The sequence below is a fragment of the Heterodontus francisci genome, chromosome 30 (assembly GCF_036365525.1).
Source record: "Heterodontus francisci isolate sHetFra1 chromosome 30, sHetFra1.hap1, whole genome shotgun sequence".
Classification (NCBI taxonomy): Eukaryota; Metazoa; Chordata; class Chondrichthyes; order Heterodontiformes; family Heterodontidae; genus Heterodontus; species Heterodontus francisci.
In genome coordinates this window covers 49,041,428-49,058,442 of record NC_090400.1, presented here as the reverse complement: position 1 = coordinate 49,058,442, position 17,015 = coordinate 49,041,428, and the positions used below count along the sequence as shown (strand labels likewise).

General features: G+C 37.6%; 1 protein-coding gene across 2 annotated transcripts in view; it reads right to left on the bottom strand.

Moving 5' to 3' along the window:
• The window catches only part of mettl16 (methyltransferase 16, N6-methyladenosine), a 125,205-nt gene that overhangs the window by 10,734 nt on the left and 97,456 nt on the right, over window positions 1-17,015 (bottom strand). For both annotated transcript variants that reach the window (XM_068010537.1, XM_068010536.1), the window contains exons 7-8: window positions 12,465-12,534; window positions 11,436-11,525 (exon numbers count right to left, since the gene is read on the bottom strand). In XM_068010537.1, coding sequence (XP_067866638.1) covers window positions 11,436-11,525; window positions 12,465-12,534 — 160 coding nt within the window. The remainder of the gene's footprint in view (window positions 1-11,435; window positions 11,526-12,464; window positions 12,535-17,015) is intronic.

Below are 17,015 nucleotides of genomic sequence, written 5' to 3'. Positions count from 1 at the left end.
CTACCTGGAGCAAGAGAGGAAGACCCAGAAATGTGTTACTTCCCTCTGTAAAGGAATCCCAGAGCTCATGAGAAGAAATCCTGCATCCAGTGTGGTTCCTGCTGCCTCCTGTGTTCTAAGAAATCCTAAAATCTTAAGGAATTCTTCTACAGTTAAACTGCTGCTGACCTAAGCAGACCTGTTGCTACACCCCTGATAGAAGACCCGTGACGCCTGCTGCAGTTAAATTTCCATGAACGTCTACCCATCACAGACTGTTCATCAACCTTGCCTGGAGAGACTGTGAGTGGCATCTGACTATTTGACTCTGGGACACCTCACCATACTGAAAACATCCTACCAGAACATGATAAACTCAATTTTTTTTAACTATTACTTCTATTCCTAAGAAACAGCTGTAAGTAAAAAAAAAACCTTTTCCCTGGTTAACTTTTTTTTAAATGCACATGTGTGTGCATAAGGGTCAAGGAAATAGGAAGTTTTTCCATATATAGGGATTTATCTCGCTAGTAGTTAAGACATATTTATTTTCTAATAAATAGTTAATATTGTTGTTCTTAAAGATAACTTGTTTGATGTGCTTTATTCTGGGGGAAAAATAACATGTTTAATTTGGCTATTCTTCGCTAGTTGGGAAACTTTATTTGATATGCTATGACCTGTGGAGTAGTGGGACTGAATTAACAGTGTATTACTCCTGCCTTGGCCATTACAATGTCCAAACATTTAGAAGCCACATTCACAACTTTGGTTACTGAAATACTTCTGCAAGATTGCTGTAGTTTTTCTAATTTTTGCTAAGCCTTTAATTGTTTTGTTGCTGTGTTTTTTAAAAAAACACTTTCTTTTCTGTATCAAATCTGGGTGTGTTATTGTTAATCAGGTATAATATTTAATATTGTCATCTCTGCTTAAAATCCTTTCAGGGCAAACTCACACTGCTCTTCCTTTGGTGGCAACCAGACTAATGACAGAAAAAACAAATAGATTGTCGTTGAGGCTGGAAGATTGTGGCATTTAATTGATTTCTGAAGCTTATAAGAGCAGAAACAGAATTGCTTCTAAGTGGTGTAGGTTCCACTGTCTGAAAATTGCCACTCCAACTGGCATCTGGTTAATTTATCTTTTCTGTGTAAAAGGAGGCCCATTCCAACACTTGTTTTTTTTCACAAAAAACTGTTAAGGCTCTGACCACCAGAGGGCCTCATTCTCATGTCTTTATTCTTGACATTTAAGAAAGACAAACAAAAGATCTATTCTATCAGAATCAGCGAGTTAATAACTGTGCTTTTATTCAAATTATGGGCAGCATTTTAAAAGTTAATTGTGAAAATTAATTTATGATAACATTGTTAGTGAAACTAATGATCAGTGGAAATACTGCAACAGGACCAAATCAGCAAGGAAAAGTCAATTCAGGACAGTGTTAAAGTTCAACAACGTAACCTGAATCCTTTTTTTTATTTGTTCACAGGATGTGGGCGTCGCTGGCTAGGCCAGCATTTATTGCCCTGGAGAAGGTGGTGGTGCCACCTTCTCGAACTGCTGCAGTCCATGTGGTGTAGGTACACCCACAGTGCTGTTAGGAAGGGAGTTCCAGGATTTTGACCCAAAGACAGTGAAGGAACGATGATATAGTTCCAAGTCAGGATGGTGTGTGGCTTGGAGGGGAACTGGCAGATGGTGGTGTTGCCATTTACCATTTCTTAAAGACATCCCAGCTGTGTGTACAAATTGATCAGTGCAATTGAACTGTCAGTATAATATTTACAAGAAATGTAAATTTTTCTTCTAAATTGAAGGTATTGAAGAATGTGAATTTAAATCAATATGATAGAGCAACTAATACCATCCTGTTTAGTGATTTTTTTCCCTGTAAAATGCTCTGCTTAAATTAATGTTAAAGCTGAAACTAAGACATTATTCTTCTTTGTGACATGTTAACTTTCCACCGAGGGACAAGGGCACAAGATGATATTGCTGTCACTAAGCTTTATGTTAGATTGATTTTTTTTTCATACATTTCTTTAACTATTCACTTTCAGGAAATCTTTACTATGCTTGCTTTTATAACTTATTTATTTTGAGACTGCTGATGGTTGTTGTGACGACAGTAGCAGCTCAGTAAACAATGTGATATTGCCACCTCCAGAGACTACACAACACCAAAAAAGGCACTCTCCATGAGTGATGTAAACAGAAAAGGGTTTTCTGTCTGTGGAGGACTGAGTGATTCATCTCACCTGCACAAGCCAGCGAAGTGCTTTGCATTTACTAAGCTACTTTTGCATTTATGAAGCAAAACTGTGGCAGATTTCAATTTGGGCAAGTGTGAGGTCATCCACTTTGGATCCAAAAAGGATAGAACAAGGTACTTTCCAAATAGTGAAAAGCGAGAAACAATGGAGGTCCAAAGAGACTTGGAAGCCCATGTACACAGGTCATTAAAATGCCAGGAACAGGTACAGAAGATAATCAAAAAGGCTAATGGAATGCTGGACTTCATATGTAAAAGACTAGAGTATAAGGGGATATAAGTCATGTTTCAGTTTTATACAAAGCCCTTCTGGGCACTACGCCTTAGGAAGGATATGTTGGCCTTGGAAGGAGTACAGCATAGATTTACCAGAATGATATTTAGACTCCAACAGTTAAATCAGGAGGAGAGATTACACAAACTAGGGTTGTATTCCTTGGAATTTAGAAGGTTAAGAGGTGATTTGATTGAAGCTTTCAAGATATTATGAGGAACAAATAGGGTAGAGAGAGAGAAGTAATTTCAGTTAGTTGGGGAGTATAGGGCTAGGGGATTGTCAAAAAAATTAGAGCCAGACCTTTCAGGAATGAAATTGGGAAACACTCCTCACACAAAGGGTGGCAGAAGTTTGGAATTATCTTCATAAACATTAATTGATGCTAGATCAAGTGGTAATTTTAAAACTGAGATTGACATTATTGTCATCAAGCATGGTTTACCATGTCCATAGTAGCCATGTCAATAGCTAGGATTTGCTCCAATTCTGTTCAAGTAGCTGTTCAACAGGATTCACTCCAGATCTGTATTTGAATTTTCAGGGTATATTAAATAGATTCCATATCCTCTCAATTACCTCACTTGCGTACAATACCATTTGCCATTCCGTTGCTATGGAATTTACACAATATAAACAAAGCGGGTTTGTACAGCAACTGCCACCTGAGCCAAATACAGAACTGCTTCCTGATGCAATATAAATGCATCAGAAATGATTAAAAAGGGGATATTAACATTCTACCAGTGAGGTCTTTTCACTGTTTTCCGTGCAATGTCATGAGGTTATGTTTGAGAGGCATTTGAATAAAGGCACAACAGCCATAAGCATGTCAAAGTCCGCTTTTCAAAAATACAGGTTCTCCATTAGTGAATAAATGTTACACTGGGTGTTGTTTGTCGATTACAGTGAGGGGCTAGCAATAGAATACATTAGAACTATGCAGTATCTCAGCAGCAGAAGAATATCCTTGGTTTAGCTAGCTGCTCCTTCCTGATATATGGCAATGCACAAGGGAACATTCACCACAGCTGCTGCTTTATGCAATAAGATGTGACCCAACAGCAATATCATCAGATAACGAATATAAAAGACTTAAAGAAAATGATGGACTTGAAAGATGCGACGAAGCACCACTTGTGACAACATGCCGGTGTAAAATAACCAAACTATTTACATAGTGTGTTGCACATTCAATGAGTGGCACCAGAATCAGAGCATATTGCAGCACAGAAATAGGCCATTTGACTATTCAATTCTGTGCTGATGGCTTTCCCTACACAAGCCACCAAGTCTACTCGCACTCTCCTGTTCAATTCCCATACCCTATAATATTTCTCTCGGTCAAGAGAACATCTAATTCCCTTTTAAAAGAAATGATGGGCTCTGCTTCAACAGCTTGTGGTTAGAAAAGTTTACACTATAACCTATCTGTGTGAAGATTTGTTTTCTATCCTCTAATTCTTTTTGTGCTTCTCTTAAATTTGGTGCCTTCTCGTTACCATCTCGCCAATGGATACAACCACTACATAGCTGATCATAACTACTGAAAATCTTGACCAGCTTTATCAGTTCACCCTTAGCCATCTCTGCTTTTTGTCTCTTAGCCTAGTTCATATCCATGCAGTCACTGCCCATTTAACCCCAAGGCTTCAAATCTGTTGACAACTCTATGGTGTGGAACGTTATCAAACATCATTTGAAAGTACATATACACAACATCAACCGCAGTACCCTCATTTAACCTCTCCGTTACTTTGTCGAAGAACTCAATCAAGTTAGTCAAACTAATTTACCTTTATCAAATCTGTGCTAGCTTTCATTTATTAACCAATATTTTTCCAAGCACCAATTAATTTTGTCCAGGATTGTCTCTAAAGGTTTCCCCACCACAGACATTAGGCTGATAGACCTCTAATGCCCAGGTTTAACCCTCGCCTGTTTTTTGAACAGCTGTGCAACATTTGCAATTCTCCATTCCTCTGGTACCTCACCCATACCTAAAGTGAATTGGTAGATTGTGGCCAGATCCTTTGCAATTTTCAACTTTACTTCCCTCAGTAACCTAGGGTGTATCCCCATTCGGACTGGGTGACTTTTCTACTTTAAGAGCTGCTAACGTTTTAAGTATCTCCTCTTTATTTTTATCCTATCCAATTTCTCTACTTCCTCCTTTACTGTGAAATTGGCAGTTATCTTCTTTAACGAAGTCAGATGCGAAGTACTCATTTGGTATCTCAGCAATGCCCTCCGCCTCCACAGGATCTCCTTTTTGGTTCCACCCTTCCTTTGACCACCTTTTTACTATTTATGGATTTGTAAAAGACTTCTGTGTTCCCTTTTATGTTACTTGTTAATCTATTCTCATACATTCTCCTTGCTCGTTTCCTTTTTCAGTTCTTCCCTGTATTTTTTGTATTCATTTTGGTTTTCTACTGAATTATGAACCTGACGTTTATCATAAGCTTCCTTTTTCTGTTTCTTTTTAGTCATCAAGGGAGTTCCAGCTTTGGATGCCCTTACTTTTCCCTTCATGGAAAAATGTATAGTCTGTACTCAAACTATCTCTTCTTTGAGGGCATCCTATTGCTCATTTAATGTTTTACTTACCAATCTTTGATCAAATCCACTTGGGTCAGATTCCTTTTCAACTCACTGAAATTAGCCCTCCTCCAGCTGAATATGTACACATTCCAGAGATATAGGGAAAGAGCAGGGAGGTGGGAGTAATTGGATAGTTCTTTCAGACAGCTGACACAGGAGCAATGAGCTGAATGGCCTTCTTCTGTGCTGCATGATTCTATGAGTAAGTAACTCCAGTTGAAAAGATAGCATTAGTACTGGTATGATGCTCTGAATAGTCACATTCTGTGTTGTAATTTCTATCGTTCTATAATAATAATAAAGTAAAATATGATCCTTAACAGATATAGGGTGGTGAAAATGGAGTGGGCAGTATGTGGTGATAGGGCACAAATTCAATCGCCACGCCACAGAGATCCTGATTTTGGCCATATCACTGTTGCAAGGTGCTTAGAGTAGCCCAGATACTTCTTCAAAAAAATAATCAAAGGAAATCTCATATATACCCAGTGAAAATGGAAAGAAATATGTGCATTTGTATATATAGAACCTTATTACATTGTCAAAATATCTCAAAGCGCTTTACTCAATTAATTACTTTTCAGATTATAAAGACTAGTAGAAAAACGAATGCACCATTCTGCACCTGCAATACCTCACAAAAGGCACCAAGGTGATTTATTGGCTAATTGGAGGATATTTCATGCAGGAATGCTGAACAGGACACAGAGAATTCCCTTTGCCACTTTGAATAGAACCTTTCTTTAACGTTAACCTGAAGCTTTTCTGTTGGTTTGGGTGAAGGCTGTTTGCCTGCAGTTGGTGGAAGGCCCAGAGTTTTTCCAAAACAAAAATTAATCAACTGCCAGGCTGCTGCTGTTCCTTCATCACTGATGTATCTTCTTTTGTTTTTAGACTCTGTTAAAAGATAAAAGTGTCAGGAGATTTCAGCTACTGGCCACATGAAGGGGAGGAAAATTAGGCCAATTTTTCTGCCTAACTTGCTCCTTTTCTTTCCTTTTTCTTGGCAGCCTATCCTGATTCTGGGTCTTTAGGAGGTGAGTGTGTCAAAGAGAAAAAAAATCCCCCTGAGAAGATTACTAATTGCTGTGCACATCAACTGCTACACTGCATAGAACTGTTGCTGGGTTACTGCGAATCAGAAACCACCAGCACTCTGGTAGCAGGTTAAGTGCATCTAATGGAAGGCTAGGGAATGCATTATTAACAACATGCTGCTACCCAGACTGACAAATGTCAGCTTCTTCTCTGTTTTGATATGTTTATTAATGACAAAAATGTAATTGTGCTCAATACTCAATGTCCAGCGAATGGAACAGATGGTACTCTTATTTTAAATAAGTTAAATACTCAAAAGCATTTAAAAAAATAAGCTTTTTAATTAAATCAACAATTGCCTTGTTTTTAGTCTTCTACTTTGAGAGTAAACTCACTGGGTGCTCTCAATCATATTGGAAAATCATTCGTGTTGCTCTTCCTCTTTATCTCCTTTATGTGCTGCTAAATGCTTGCTTTGAGTATCAAAATACCTTCAGGACCCATTTAAGACTTGGGTCAATTTTCCCTTATCCATTGCTTTAAAAAAGCTAAACATCTCATGTCCTGATCCAAGAAAAATAAGACATTACATCTGAGGTTTTTATTGTAGGCATGACTAGTAGATGTTGCGATGTCAAGGTCATTTTAGCAACCACCTAATTCACTTTAAACCTGGTGTCATGCTTAGATATCAATCAGAGTCCGAACTAACAAGGACTTATGTCTCCAGACAGCAGGTGGAGTTCCTAATTTCCAAACATTATATTTCCAAGCTACCCCATTAAAAGAGGGTCTATGATGACAAGGTCTTACCAATGACAAGCATACATAATCTTTATCTTTGAAAATCCAGAAGTGGAAAAAGAAAACCACATTAATTTGCAAGGCAGCCAACATGCATCAGCTGGTGTGCCACTGCTGTTCCAGACTGTGTTACACAAACACTAACAAGCCTGGGAATCCCACACTGTGCCCGAGGGGAACACAGTAACAGGCAGAAGTACCCCAGGAGGCTTCTCTCTGTAACTGAGGAAGGCTGCCGAAAAACAGTACTTGCCAAGCAGCACAAATACTGCTGCGAAACTTAATATTCCAGTAAAATCTAGGAAAAAAATAGAAGAATTACAAAAATGTTTGTCAAATTTAACACCATTTCCATTATCTTACATCGGGGGGGTATAGAGTACACCATAAAAAGCAGGATAATAGCCATTTAAACTATAACTGTCCTGAGGTAGACCTAAAAATCCTTGTTGTATTTCTCCAGTAATATAAAACAAAGCTACTGTCAGTAAAAGTCTGTGACGTTGTTTATCACTTCACAGTACAATGGGGAGGTTTGTGGTTGAAAGTTTGTATGGCATCACTTCTGCTTTGTTGCAGCAAGGTTTGAAAGGACTTCAAAATGCCGTTTGTAGGCAGGGTATGTGTGTGCACTCCTGTACACACACGAGGGAGGGGGTTAATACAAAATAAGATTAAATTGACAACTCCACTTCATGGCTCAGTTGTAAAATTATACTGTACCATACAGACCAGAAAAGTTCCAGGTTCAAACCTCAATCTGCCTTAAGATAGACGATCAAAGCTGAGGCGTCATTGTGACATTATAAATTGTGGCAGTGTCCCCAGGCAAGGGTATCAACTGACCCTTGTGCAAAGTGTGCTTATGTGGACACTATTGGACTGAGCTCTGAGGCTCCTATCCTAGTCGGAAGTTGGCAGGTAACTGGAGCGTCCTCGTCAACTTTGGAACCATATTACAGTTTTTGGCTTTAGTGTTTTCAGGAAGGAAGAGCAGAAGAGTGAAAAGGAAAATTTAAAAAATGTACATTATCAAACTGTTATTCAAATTTGAAACATGTCCATTTATTGCCGTTATCATGACAAATAAGTTCACCAGGAGACAGCACATCAATCACAGGTCTCACATTATATACCAAACTGCAATAAGACTAGTTTCTCATGTTAAAAATTATAAAATTGTTTATTAAAAACAAACATAAGCCAGAAAAACGAAAGGTTACTGTAAACAAAGATGGCTATTTGGGATACTAAATTCCTTCCTGGGACAGATGCCAGATGTCATGGCAACAGTGACGGGATCTGCATACAATATTTTTCTTTTAAACAAGAAATTCATCTTCTAGGTTTAGTGTACATCTGCATTACAGGATAATGAACCAATCTTTAAAACACTTAACGAAACCAGACCAGTCTTTTCACTAAAGCCTTTTGAGATCAAGGCTGTCTGTGACTCATACAAACATCCTATTTGGTGCTGTTAATCCTCAGCAAGTTTACAAGCAAATGCGATCTTGATCAAGCAATGCAGTTAATATTATGAACGGATGGAAGAAAGAAAATGTCAAGAGATCCTAGGCTAATTAAAAAAAAAACCTTAGTGTTTTATTAACATCCCTATTTGTCTCTTCCCAATAGCCTAAGGAATCTCACAGGATAATGAAGTCATGTGATTGATTGGACACCAAGAGATGGAAGCTTTCAAAAAATGATAAGCTCAACGCAAGGCGTCTTTAATCATTTCTTACACTAAGGTGTGGCCACCCTTTGTCTTTAAAATTAAACGTACATGAAAATGAAACAAAGTTATTTATGAGTCTTTGGAGAAAACAGTTTGTTGAATTGGGAATGCACCCGAGGGATTATTGTTTCTGGTAAAATCCTAACCTCCTCCCACTCATATCATCAGTAGCTGGGCGGGCAAGAGAAAGGCAAACTTCAAAAACATGGTAACACCACAATAGTCTGCAACTGTTAAACAAATATTGTACCAGAGCATGTAGCAACCATGTATCCAACCTGCAGCAAACTCAGATACAATAATGATTACTGCAGATCTGTGTTCTGTCATATAACAATGAACACTCTGAATTTAAGTGATTGCTTTCCAAAATGAGCAGTGGCATCTCCATGACCATATGCTTCTATGGAGCTCAAATGACAGGAAGATTTTCCATGGGGTTTTAAGAGTGAAAGAAGGGCAGTTTATTTTGGAATTGGGAAGCAGCCCAGATATGACTTGAGTAGTTTATTGCACACACTGCTGATCTACTTCGAGTAAGAATCTAGAACCCGCAGCAGTGAGGAAGAAGTACCTTCATAGAAGCAACTGGACTGTGGGAGATTCAATTGAAAGAAAGGTGTATTAAATAGCCAATTATCCTTGTTTTAAAAATTTAAGTATGATATATATTACAAGTGGTATCTAATATAAAGTGCATTCAAATGTTGTCTTTATTAGAATGTGTATGTTACAGCAAACATTGTGGTGTAAGGAGTAAGCATACTGCTGAGACAATGTTCCCCCTCATGGGGGAATCTAGAACTTTCTAGAATCTAGAACTTTCAAAATAAAGGGTCTCCCTTTTAAGATGGAGATGAGGAGGAATTTCTTCTCTCAGAGGGTTGTTAATCTTTGGAATTCTCTAGCCCAGAGAGTAGTGGAGGCTGGGTCATTGAATATATTCAGGGTAGAGTTAGACAGATTTTTGATCCACAAGGGAGTCGAGAATTATGGGGGGCAGGCAGGAAAGTAGAGTTAAGGCCACAATCAGATTAGCCATGATCTTATTGAATGGCAGAGCAGGCTCGAGGGGCCGAATTATCTTATATCAAAAAGTGAGATGTAAGGAACTAAAGCCCTGATTTGAAGTCCAGAATCTCTCAAAAAGAGGAAACATAGAACTTTACAGCACAGAGGTCATTCGGCTCTTTCCACCTGAGCCATCTAAATGAAAGAGCTATCCCACTTATACCAATTTCCCTGCCCGTTCTCCATACCTTTTTAGATTTGTTTTCAAACATTTATCCACTTTCCCTTTGAAAGGGGTTATGGATTATTCTGCTACCAGTGTTTCTGGTACAGCATTCCAGGTCTAAACTAACACTGTGGGGAAAAAAAATCCCTAATCTCTCCCTTTGTTCTTCTGGCAATAACCTTACATTTATGACGTCCTGGTACCAATGCTCTGTCAAATGAAAATAGTTTTTCCAAATTTAGTTATCAAAATCAATCATAAATTTCTATATCATGTCATGTTTTGGGATTTCTGATTATTTTACAATGGAAGGATCTTGGTATGATTTATATTAAAATGCTATTAAGTTAAGTTTAGATCTCAAGGGGCTAAATGCATTGAACATAAGAGCTGGGAGATGTATATTAAGGTCAAATGAATCAATTCGTGAAATGGTGCCCCAACACTGCGATCATCTTAGTGATTTTCTCAGCACGCTTTTGAAAAAAAAGTTTATTTCATCTCTAAGCAAGCATAATTCTCAATCTGGCTACGAATCTCAAATGGCAAGGCTGGACAGACTGAGTGTCTTCTATGGATATTGACACCACTGTTCTTGTTGGTAAGTGGTGAATTGATATAGGTACAATTGCTCCCTCTGACCCAGCAGTTCAACTTTACTGTGTTTGAAAAGTTAGATGAGATTATCAACCCATTGCTATTCTAGATATTTGGCTGTGTGTCAGAAAAGGCTGGGATTCAAATCTGTTTTTCTCCCCGTCCAGGCTGCAAAAAATGCATCTTTCTCACGGTTCTGTGAAGCTTAGTGGGACATTTTTCTACATTGCAGGCGCTATATAAATGCCAGCAATCATTGTACATTGAACAAACATAGACTATTTGCTGGCCACCTAAAATGGCAAAATGTAGGATTTGGTTTTAATAAAATATTTTAAAAATTCCCCTCGGGATTAAATTAAAATGCCTAGAAGAGAAATAACATATTCTTCAAAATCTTACTAAACATTTTTGTAATCCTTAATAAATATAAATTTTGATGCTGAATAATTAATACATCTTGTGCCACTAGTACCGAGATTTTGCAGTCTACATAGATTTAATAATGTCACCGTATTCAGTCTGCAACCACAACTGGACCAGGACCCATTTGATAAACTAGAACAGATCGTCTCAATCCATAACTAGGCCAGAATCCATTTGGTAGACCCAAAATTCAGTGGCAGCAGGATTCTATTATTTTGCATTAACTTTTTAATGTTTAAATACATATTAATTTTACATTTCAGCATCCTTGGTAAATCAGGGGTTTAGCAGAGCATGGTAATACAGTATTCTATTCTGCACAGTACACATTGGAACTCCACATAATAAATGAGGTATGATCATTGAAATATTTTACCCTGGTTTGACGCTCCCATTGTGGTTAAAATTGGAATAGAAGACGGAGGACTGATTATGAGTCACTGAATGCAATACTTACAGGCATAATTACATCGTCATAAAAGCTCCATGCCAAAGCCCACCTCATGGTTCGCCCTTGACAGAATTCAGTGTGAGTGACTTTAGGGACCTGCATGACATACAGCAGGTGTTTAGACACTAAAACAAAAGCTTGACTGATTGCACATTAACTGCTGCATTTAGCCTCAGGCTGCCAATTTTTATCATGTCAATCAATGATAACTTCAGTAAAAAAAAAATGCAAACTTATTTCCAAAGTGAAAAACTATTTAGTACAATATAACCAATATTTAGTTTTCTTTTCAAAATATAAGTTTATATCTACATGTGTATCAAGGAGCGTATCAAAAGGAGGCCGTATGCCTTCAATTTTTCAATTTAAATTTTTCACAATTAAATCCTGGGAAAGGTATTTTTTGTTTACATCTGGCCTGCAGAATGGCTCATAAAAGATCCACATCCTCTCAGACCATAGCGACTTTATTATTTTTAAATTTCTCCCTTTTTAAAAATGTAATTATCCTATGTCAAATACTAATCCAATTGAGAAGTCAGTTAAGTGACCTTTACTCCAGGCTCTTCCACTAGTTGACAGCAGTTAGACTATAGTGGTGCCAATTGACTTCCCATTTTGGAAAGGGACTTGCTTTCACTCCGTGCTTCCTTTGGAATTGCCCTACAGATATATGGAATTCACCATGTGAGTAAATCATAAGCACTAACCAGTGTCCTACTAATCAGATCTCAATGTTCACTACCACTGATTGGCACACTCCATCTTGTTCATAAGTAGTACAACAAAGACATGCAAAACTTTGTCAACTTAAGTAAGTTGTTTTAGGAATTCACAATTACAGGATAAATCATTACTGTCAAGCCAACAAAGTTTAAGATGCTCAAGTCAACTTAAGTGTTAGAATTTGCACTCCAGGTCTGCCAAATCTTCCAACGTGTTAGATACTTTTAATGCCAGAATGATAGGTAGAATTCTTTTTGGAACTGTAACCCAATCTCCCATCTTCCTTCCCTTCCCCATCTCAATTCTTACCTCTTGTTGTCGAAGTTCTTCTTTCAATGGAGCCAAGCTGCATTTCTTTCCCAACATGCAGCTGTACCACCTAGAAAAGAGAGAAATCAAATTTACCAATTAAATACTATCCAAGGTGCCCCTGCTTATAGAATTGAACGAGTAAGATGTGCATAAAAGAGTAATATACATGCTGGACAAGTCCTAGCAATTGCTTGGAGTTCTTTCATACCGTATATACACTAACTGGTTATGTTGCTGTATCAGTCCCATCCGCACGCGCCCCCCCCCCCCAAAACCTGTGCAAAGCGATTAGAGGAGAATCAAGTAAACATGGCTAAACACAATTTAATAATTTTTTTTTACATTCTTATATTCTTACCCACTGACAACATGGTGTTTTAGTTATTAATATATCTTCAATCTATTGAAAAATTAGGTCTGAATATGTTTTTTCCTTTATTAGCTTCTATATTCATATTTCTAATGGAAACTACCTAAGTAAACTTGTCATGCTGTAATTACACCTTTCTTCCAGTGGAGGCAATGAACCATCACCTGCTGGAGGAAAGTAGTAGGTAGTTTCCATTACAAATATGGATACAGGAATTTTTAAAATGGAAAGTGCTCCCACACAAAAGATTTTAAACTACTTTTTAAGATAGTGCCATAGTGTTGCAGAGCCAGTTTGACTAATCAGATCACAGAACAAGCACCAATCACATCAGTGAACTTCTGATTGAACCAATTAGAATGGCCTATTGCATTTTGTGGCATATACTTGCCATGACAGTTATAAAGTCATACAGCATCAAAAATTCCTCTCCACAACTTTCTAAAAAATTTAAATAAAGCAGTAGAATATGTAACCCATCCCTCCCTCCCCCACCCCATACCCCAATGTATTACAGAAAAGGGTATATCAGACATTTTTATGTACGAGCCAGTTTTATGTACGAGCCAGTTTTATGTACAAGTGTAAAAGTTCAGAAACAGCAGTGTTATATATCTGCATTTTTGAAATGTTTGCATGTTCTGACAGAGTGAGAGTTTCAGCATGTGGGTATCCTCTGATCCTGACATTTTTCACCCAACATCAGGATTTAAAAAAGAAACAATTCCATTTTATACCACTGATTTTGTTCTAGTAATTCAACAGTACCAATAACAGTACCAAACACAGTACTCCAAGCTAGAAACTTTATTTAAAATATATCCATGTGAGCAGTTTCACAGACTGTTGCACATTGCTGGAGAGAACTACTCTAACCACTTTGCTTTGATACCTCTCCTGTTCCCTTCAAAAGCCTCTTTAAAACCCATTTTGCCCACCTCTATTAACCCTTTCCATTTCTCGCTCTTATGAACGCTGGTCTTTGTAACATGATTTTTTTTTAAAACTGATTTTTAAAAGTTTAGGATGGAGTCCGAGAAGTCAGATGACCTCACATTTAATCTGCTTAAGGAAAAGAAAGAAGTCTTGGTTACCAGGACAACAGAGAACACAGATTGCAGACCTTTTCTGAAAAACAGAGACTGCAGGGGTAACACCTGCAGAACAATGGGTTTTACCCTCCCAGACTTTCAGATCGTAAACAAGGAGTCAGTGATTCTGAGGATGCAAATATATCAGACAGGTGTTGACTCATTGCTTTCCATGTGCTGGTTTGTGCATTTTAGCCACAGTCATGATGCTTTACTGCTCATCTCAAAGCTCTAACAAGGGTTAGAGCCTGCTCTCACACAACTTTCTCTTTGCATTGTTCAGTATAGTCCAATTGCTCATTATCTGTGAAGGTGCTTCTAAATTTAAAATTTGCCTTCAAGAACAGCCACTTAAGAGAATTCAACTGAAAACAAGATTCCTCTCGAGCACATTGTGGAGCTGCTGAAAATAACTGACTACTTAATGACAGCTTTCTAGTGAGTGTTTAATGAATTATTTTAATATGTACTATATTTAATAACAAATGGTTAACAGATTGTTGCGACCAAGGCTGGAGTAATGCGTGATAATTCAGTCCCACTGCTCCACAGGTCACAGCATATCAAGAAAGTTTCCCACCTACCGAATAGCCAAATTAGACACTCTATTTGTCCCCCAGAATAAAGCACACCAAAGCCGGTTTCTTTAAACAACATTAACTATTTATTAGAAAAGAAATAAAAAATCTTAAACAATAATGAGATAAATCTATATACGAAAAGATTTTTTAAAAACTCCTTATTTTTCCTAGCCCTCATGCATACACACATACATTCAAAAACAGGTTAACCAGGGAAAAGGATTTTTTGGTTTACATCTGTTTCTAAGGAATAAAAAGAAAAGAATAAACTGATTGAGTTTATCACGTCTGGTAGGATATTTTCGGTATGGTGAGGTGTCCCAGAGTTGAATAGTCAGATGCCACTCAAAGTCTCTCCAGGCGAGGTTGATGAACAGTCTGTGATGGGGAGGTGTTCAAGGCAATTTGTCTGCAGCCGGCGTCTCACAGGTCTTTCAGCAGAGGTGCAGCAACAGGTCTTCTTGGGTTTTCAAGCAGCAGTCCAGCAGTAGAAGCTTTCTTCAGATTTCAGGATCTCCAAAAACACAGGAGGCAATAGGAATCAGCTACCTCTGACATACAGGGGTTTCTTCTCTGAAAAGCAGTCTTCCTCTACAGAGGAACAGAACTTTTTTTCTGGGTCTTTTCTCTCTCCCCAAGCAAGTCAACATCCAAATTTAAAATTTGCAGGTGTCAAAGTCTACTGAAAATCCTTTTTTCAGTTTTTTAAAACACACAGATCTTAGTACAAAAATAAAACCTTTTGTAATAAGATGTACTCTGCTGAATCCTGTACCCTATTACATTTTTCTGATCACACAATTACAGTATTTTGCTAAAATATGCAAGAACCAAAGCTAGGTCTGAGTGGTGTTCAGTTGTGCAAAGCAAGATATATACATTAAGGCAAAGTTGGAGTGACTAGTGCTTTAAGTATCACTATGTATCTCACTTGTATTTGAACAAAATCAAATTTGTGGCTGTCGTCTCAGTCCATCTTTTTATATGCTAGATTGGCCAGCAGATAGATTATTATGTGATGGATTAGCATTAAGAATTTGTGAGCACTTAACATGCAGTTCATTGGACCTAAATGCATTAACATTTGGAGTCAAACCATGTAATAATCAGGCAGATTTTCAAGTTTCCTTTAATGGTTGATCCAAATTGCAGTCACTTAGAACATGCCAGGATCTGAAAGGTACGAAGCAGGACATAAAACCAGAACATGCTTGAAATACATATTAAGTCCATCAGCATTTGAAAACAGAAAAGGTTAAATTTCAGGTGACAGCATCTGTTAGAACTGTATATTTGTTGCAATCCCTGGTTTTATTAGAATTTCCCAGAATTTTGCAGTTTTTAATCTTTCACAATGGTAAATAGCCATCGTCCAATCAATGAGACTGAATGATATCTTACACTGAGTTCTAGGTTCAAAATGTGCCCAACTCGTGATCAAGGAAAATTATCACCATGATATATTAAAATTTTAATTTTATTTTAGTGAGCATATGCATATATCAATTTTCTCATTAGCCTTTATCAAGTATTATGAAAGTGTTTCCATTAAAAAAAATTTTTTTTGAGGACTTGTGTTTTAGAATTGTTGAGATGGATTCATTTGGAGGACTGAGGTGATTTCATAGATGCTTGACTTTTGTTTTTAAAAGGGTCACTGAAAGGACTCTTCTTAAAAACAACATTTACTGGATGTCACACATCTTCAGCTGAATAAATAACTGATGCCTTTTGACTATGGGAGTTGTTTCTAAGAGAAGTGACATGTCAAGATTGATGGTGCTCAAGAGTAGGTTTCATTTTTGAATACTGTTTTGAGTCAGTTGGGTTTGTAGCTTGCTGAAAGAAACACCCAGCTCATCTCTTCTGCACCTCTCTGAGAAACCCTGCAAAAAAATCCAGTGTGTGATAGCTGTAATGCCTGATGCCGCATTTCTCCTGAGAAGATTTTGGAAGACTTACTCTCGACATGTCCTGAATGAACTGCTTCTGAAAAGATCCTAGTGATTCGTCTATGTGTACTCAGAGGCCAGAATGTATGCCATCTGAAATGTAACATATCATCCTTTTCCTTCAAGAATTAACAAGTACTTTGGCCGAAGCATCTTTATTTTTCCCTTAACCGGTGTATTTGTGTGTTAGGTATTTAGAAGGGAATACATATATTTACTGTCATATTTCAAACTGTTAAAGCGTTGCATCTTCATTGACTAAGTCTTATTTTATAATAAATTAATACTTTTGTTATTTATTAAAGAAACCTGGTTGGTGGATTTTATCCTGAAATAAAAACAGATTATATAATTGGCCGTATCGGTACACATTTAAATATATATTGTGACCTGTGGAGAAGTGGAACTGGAGAAAGACTCCCACCTCGGTCGTAACATATAATTGGGGGCTCTGTGTGGGATAACCCAAAGCTGACGACGTGCAATAATAACTGAAAAGGGGAAAAGGAAAACACCAGGTTTCTTGTGCTTTAGAGTAAAGTTTACACTACTGC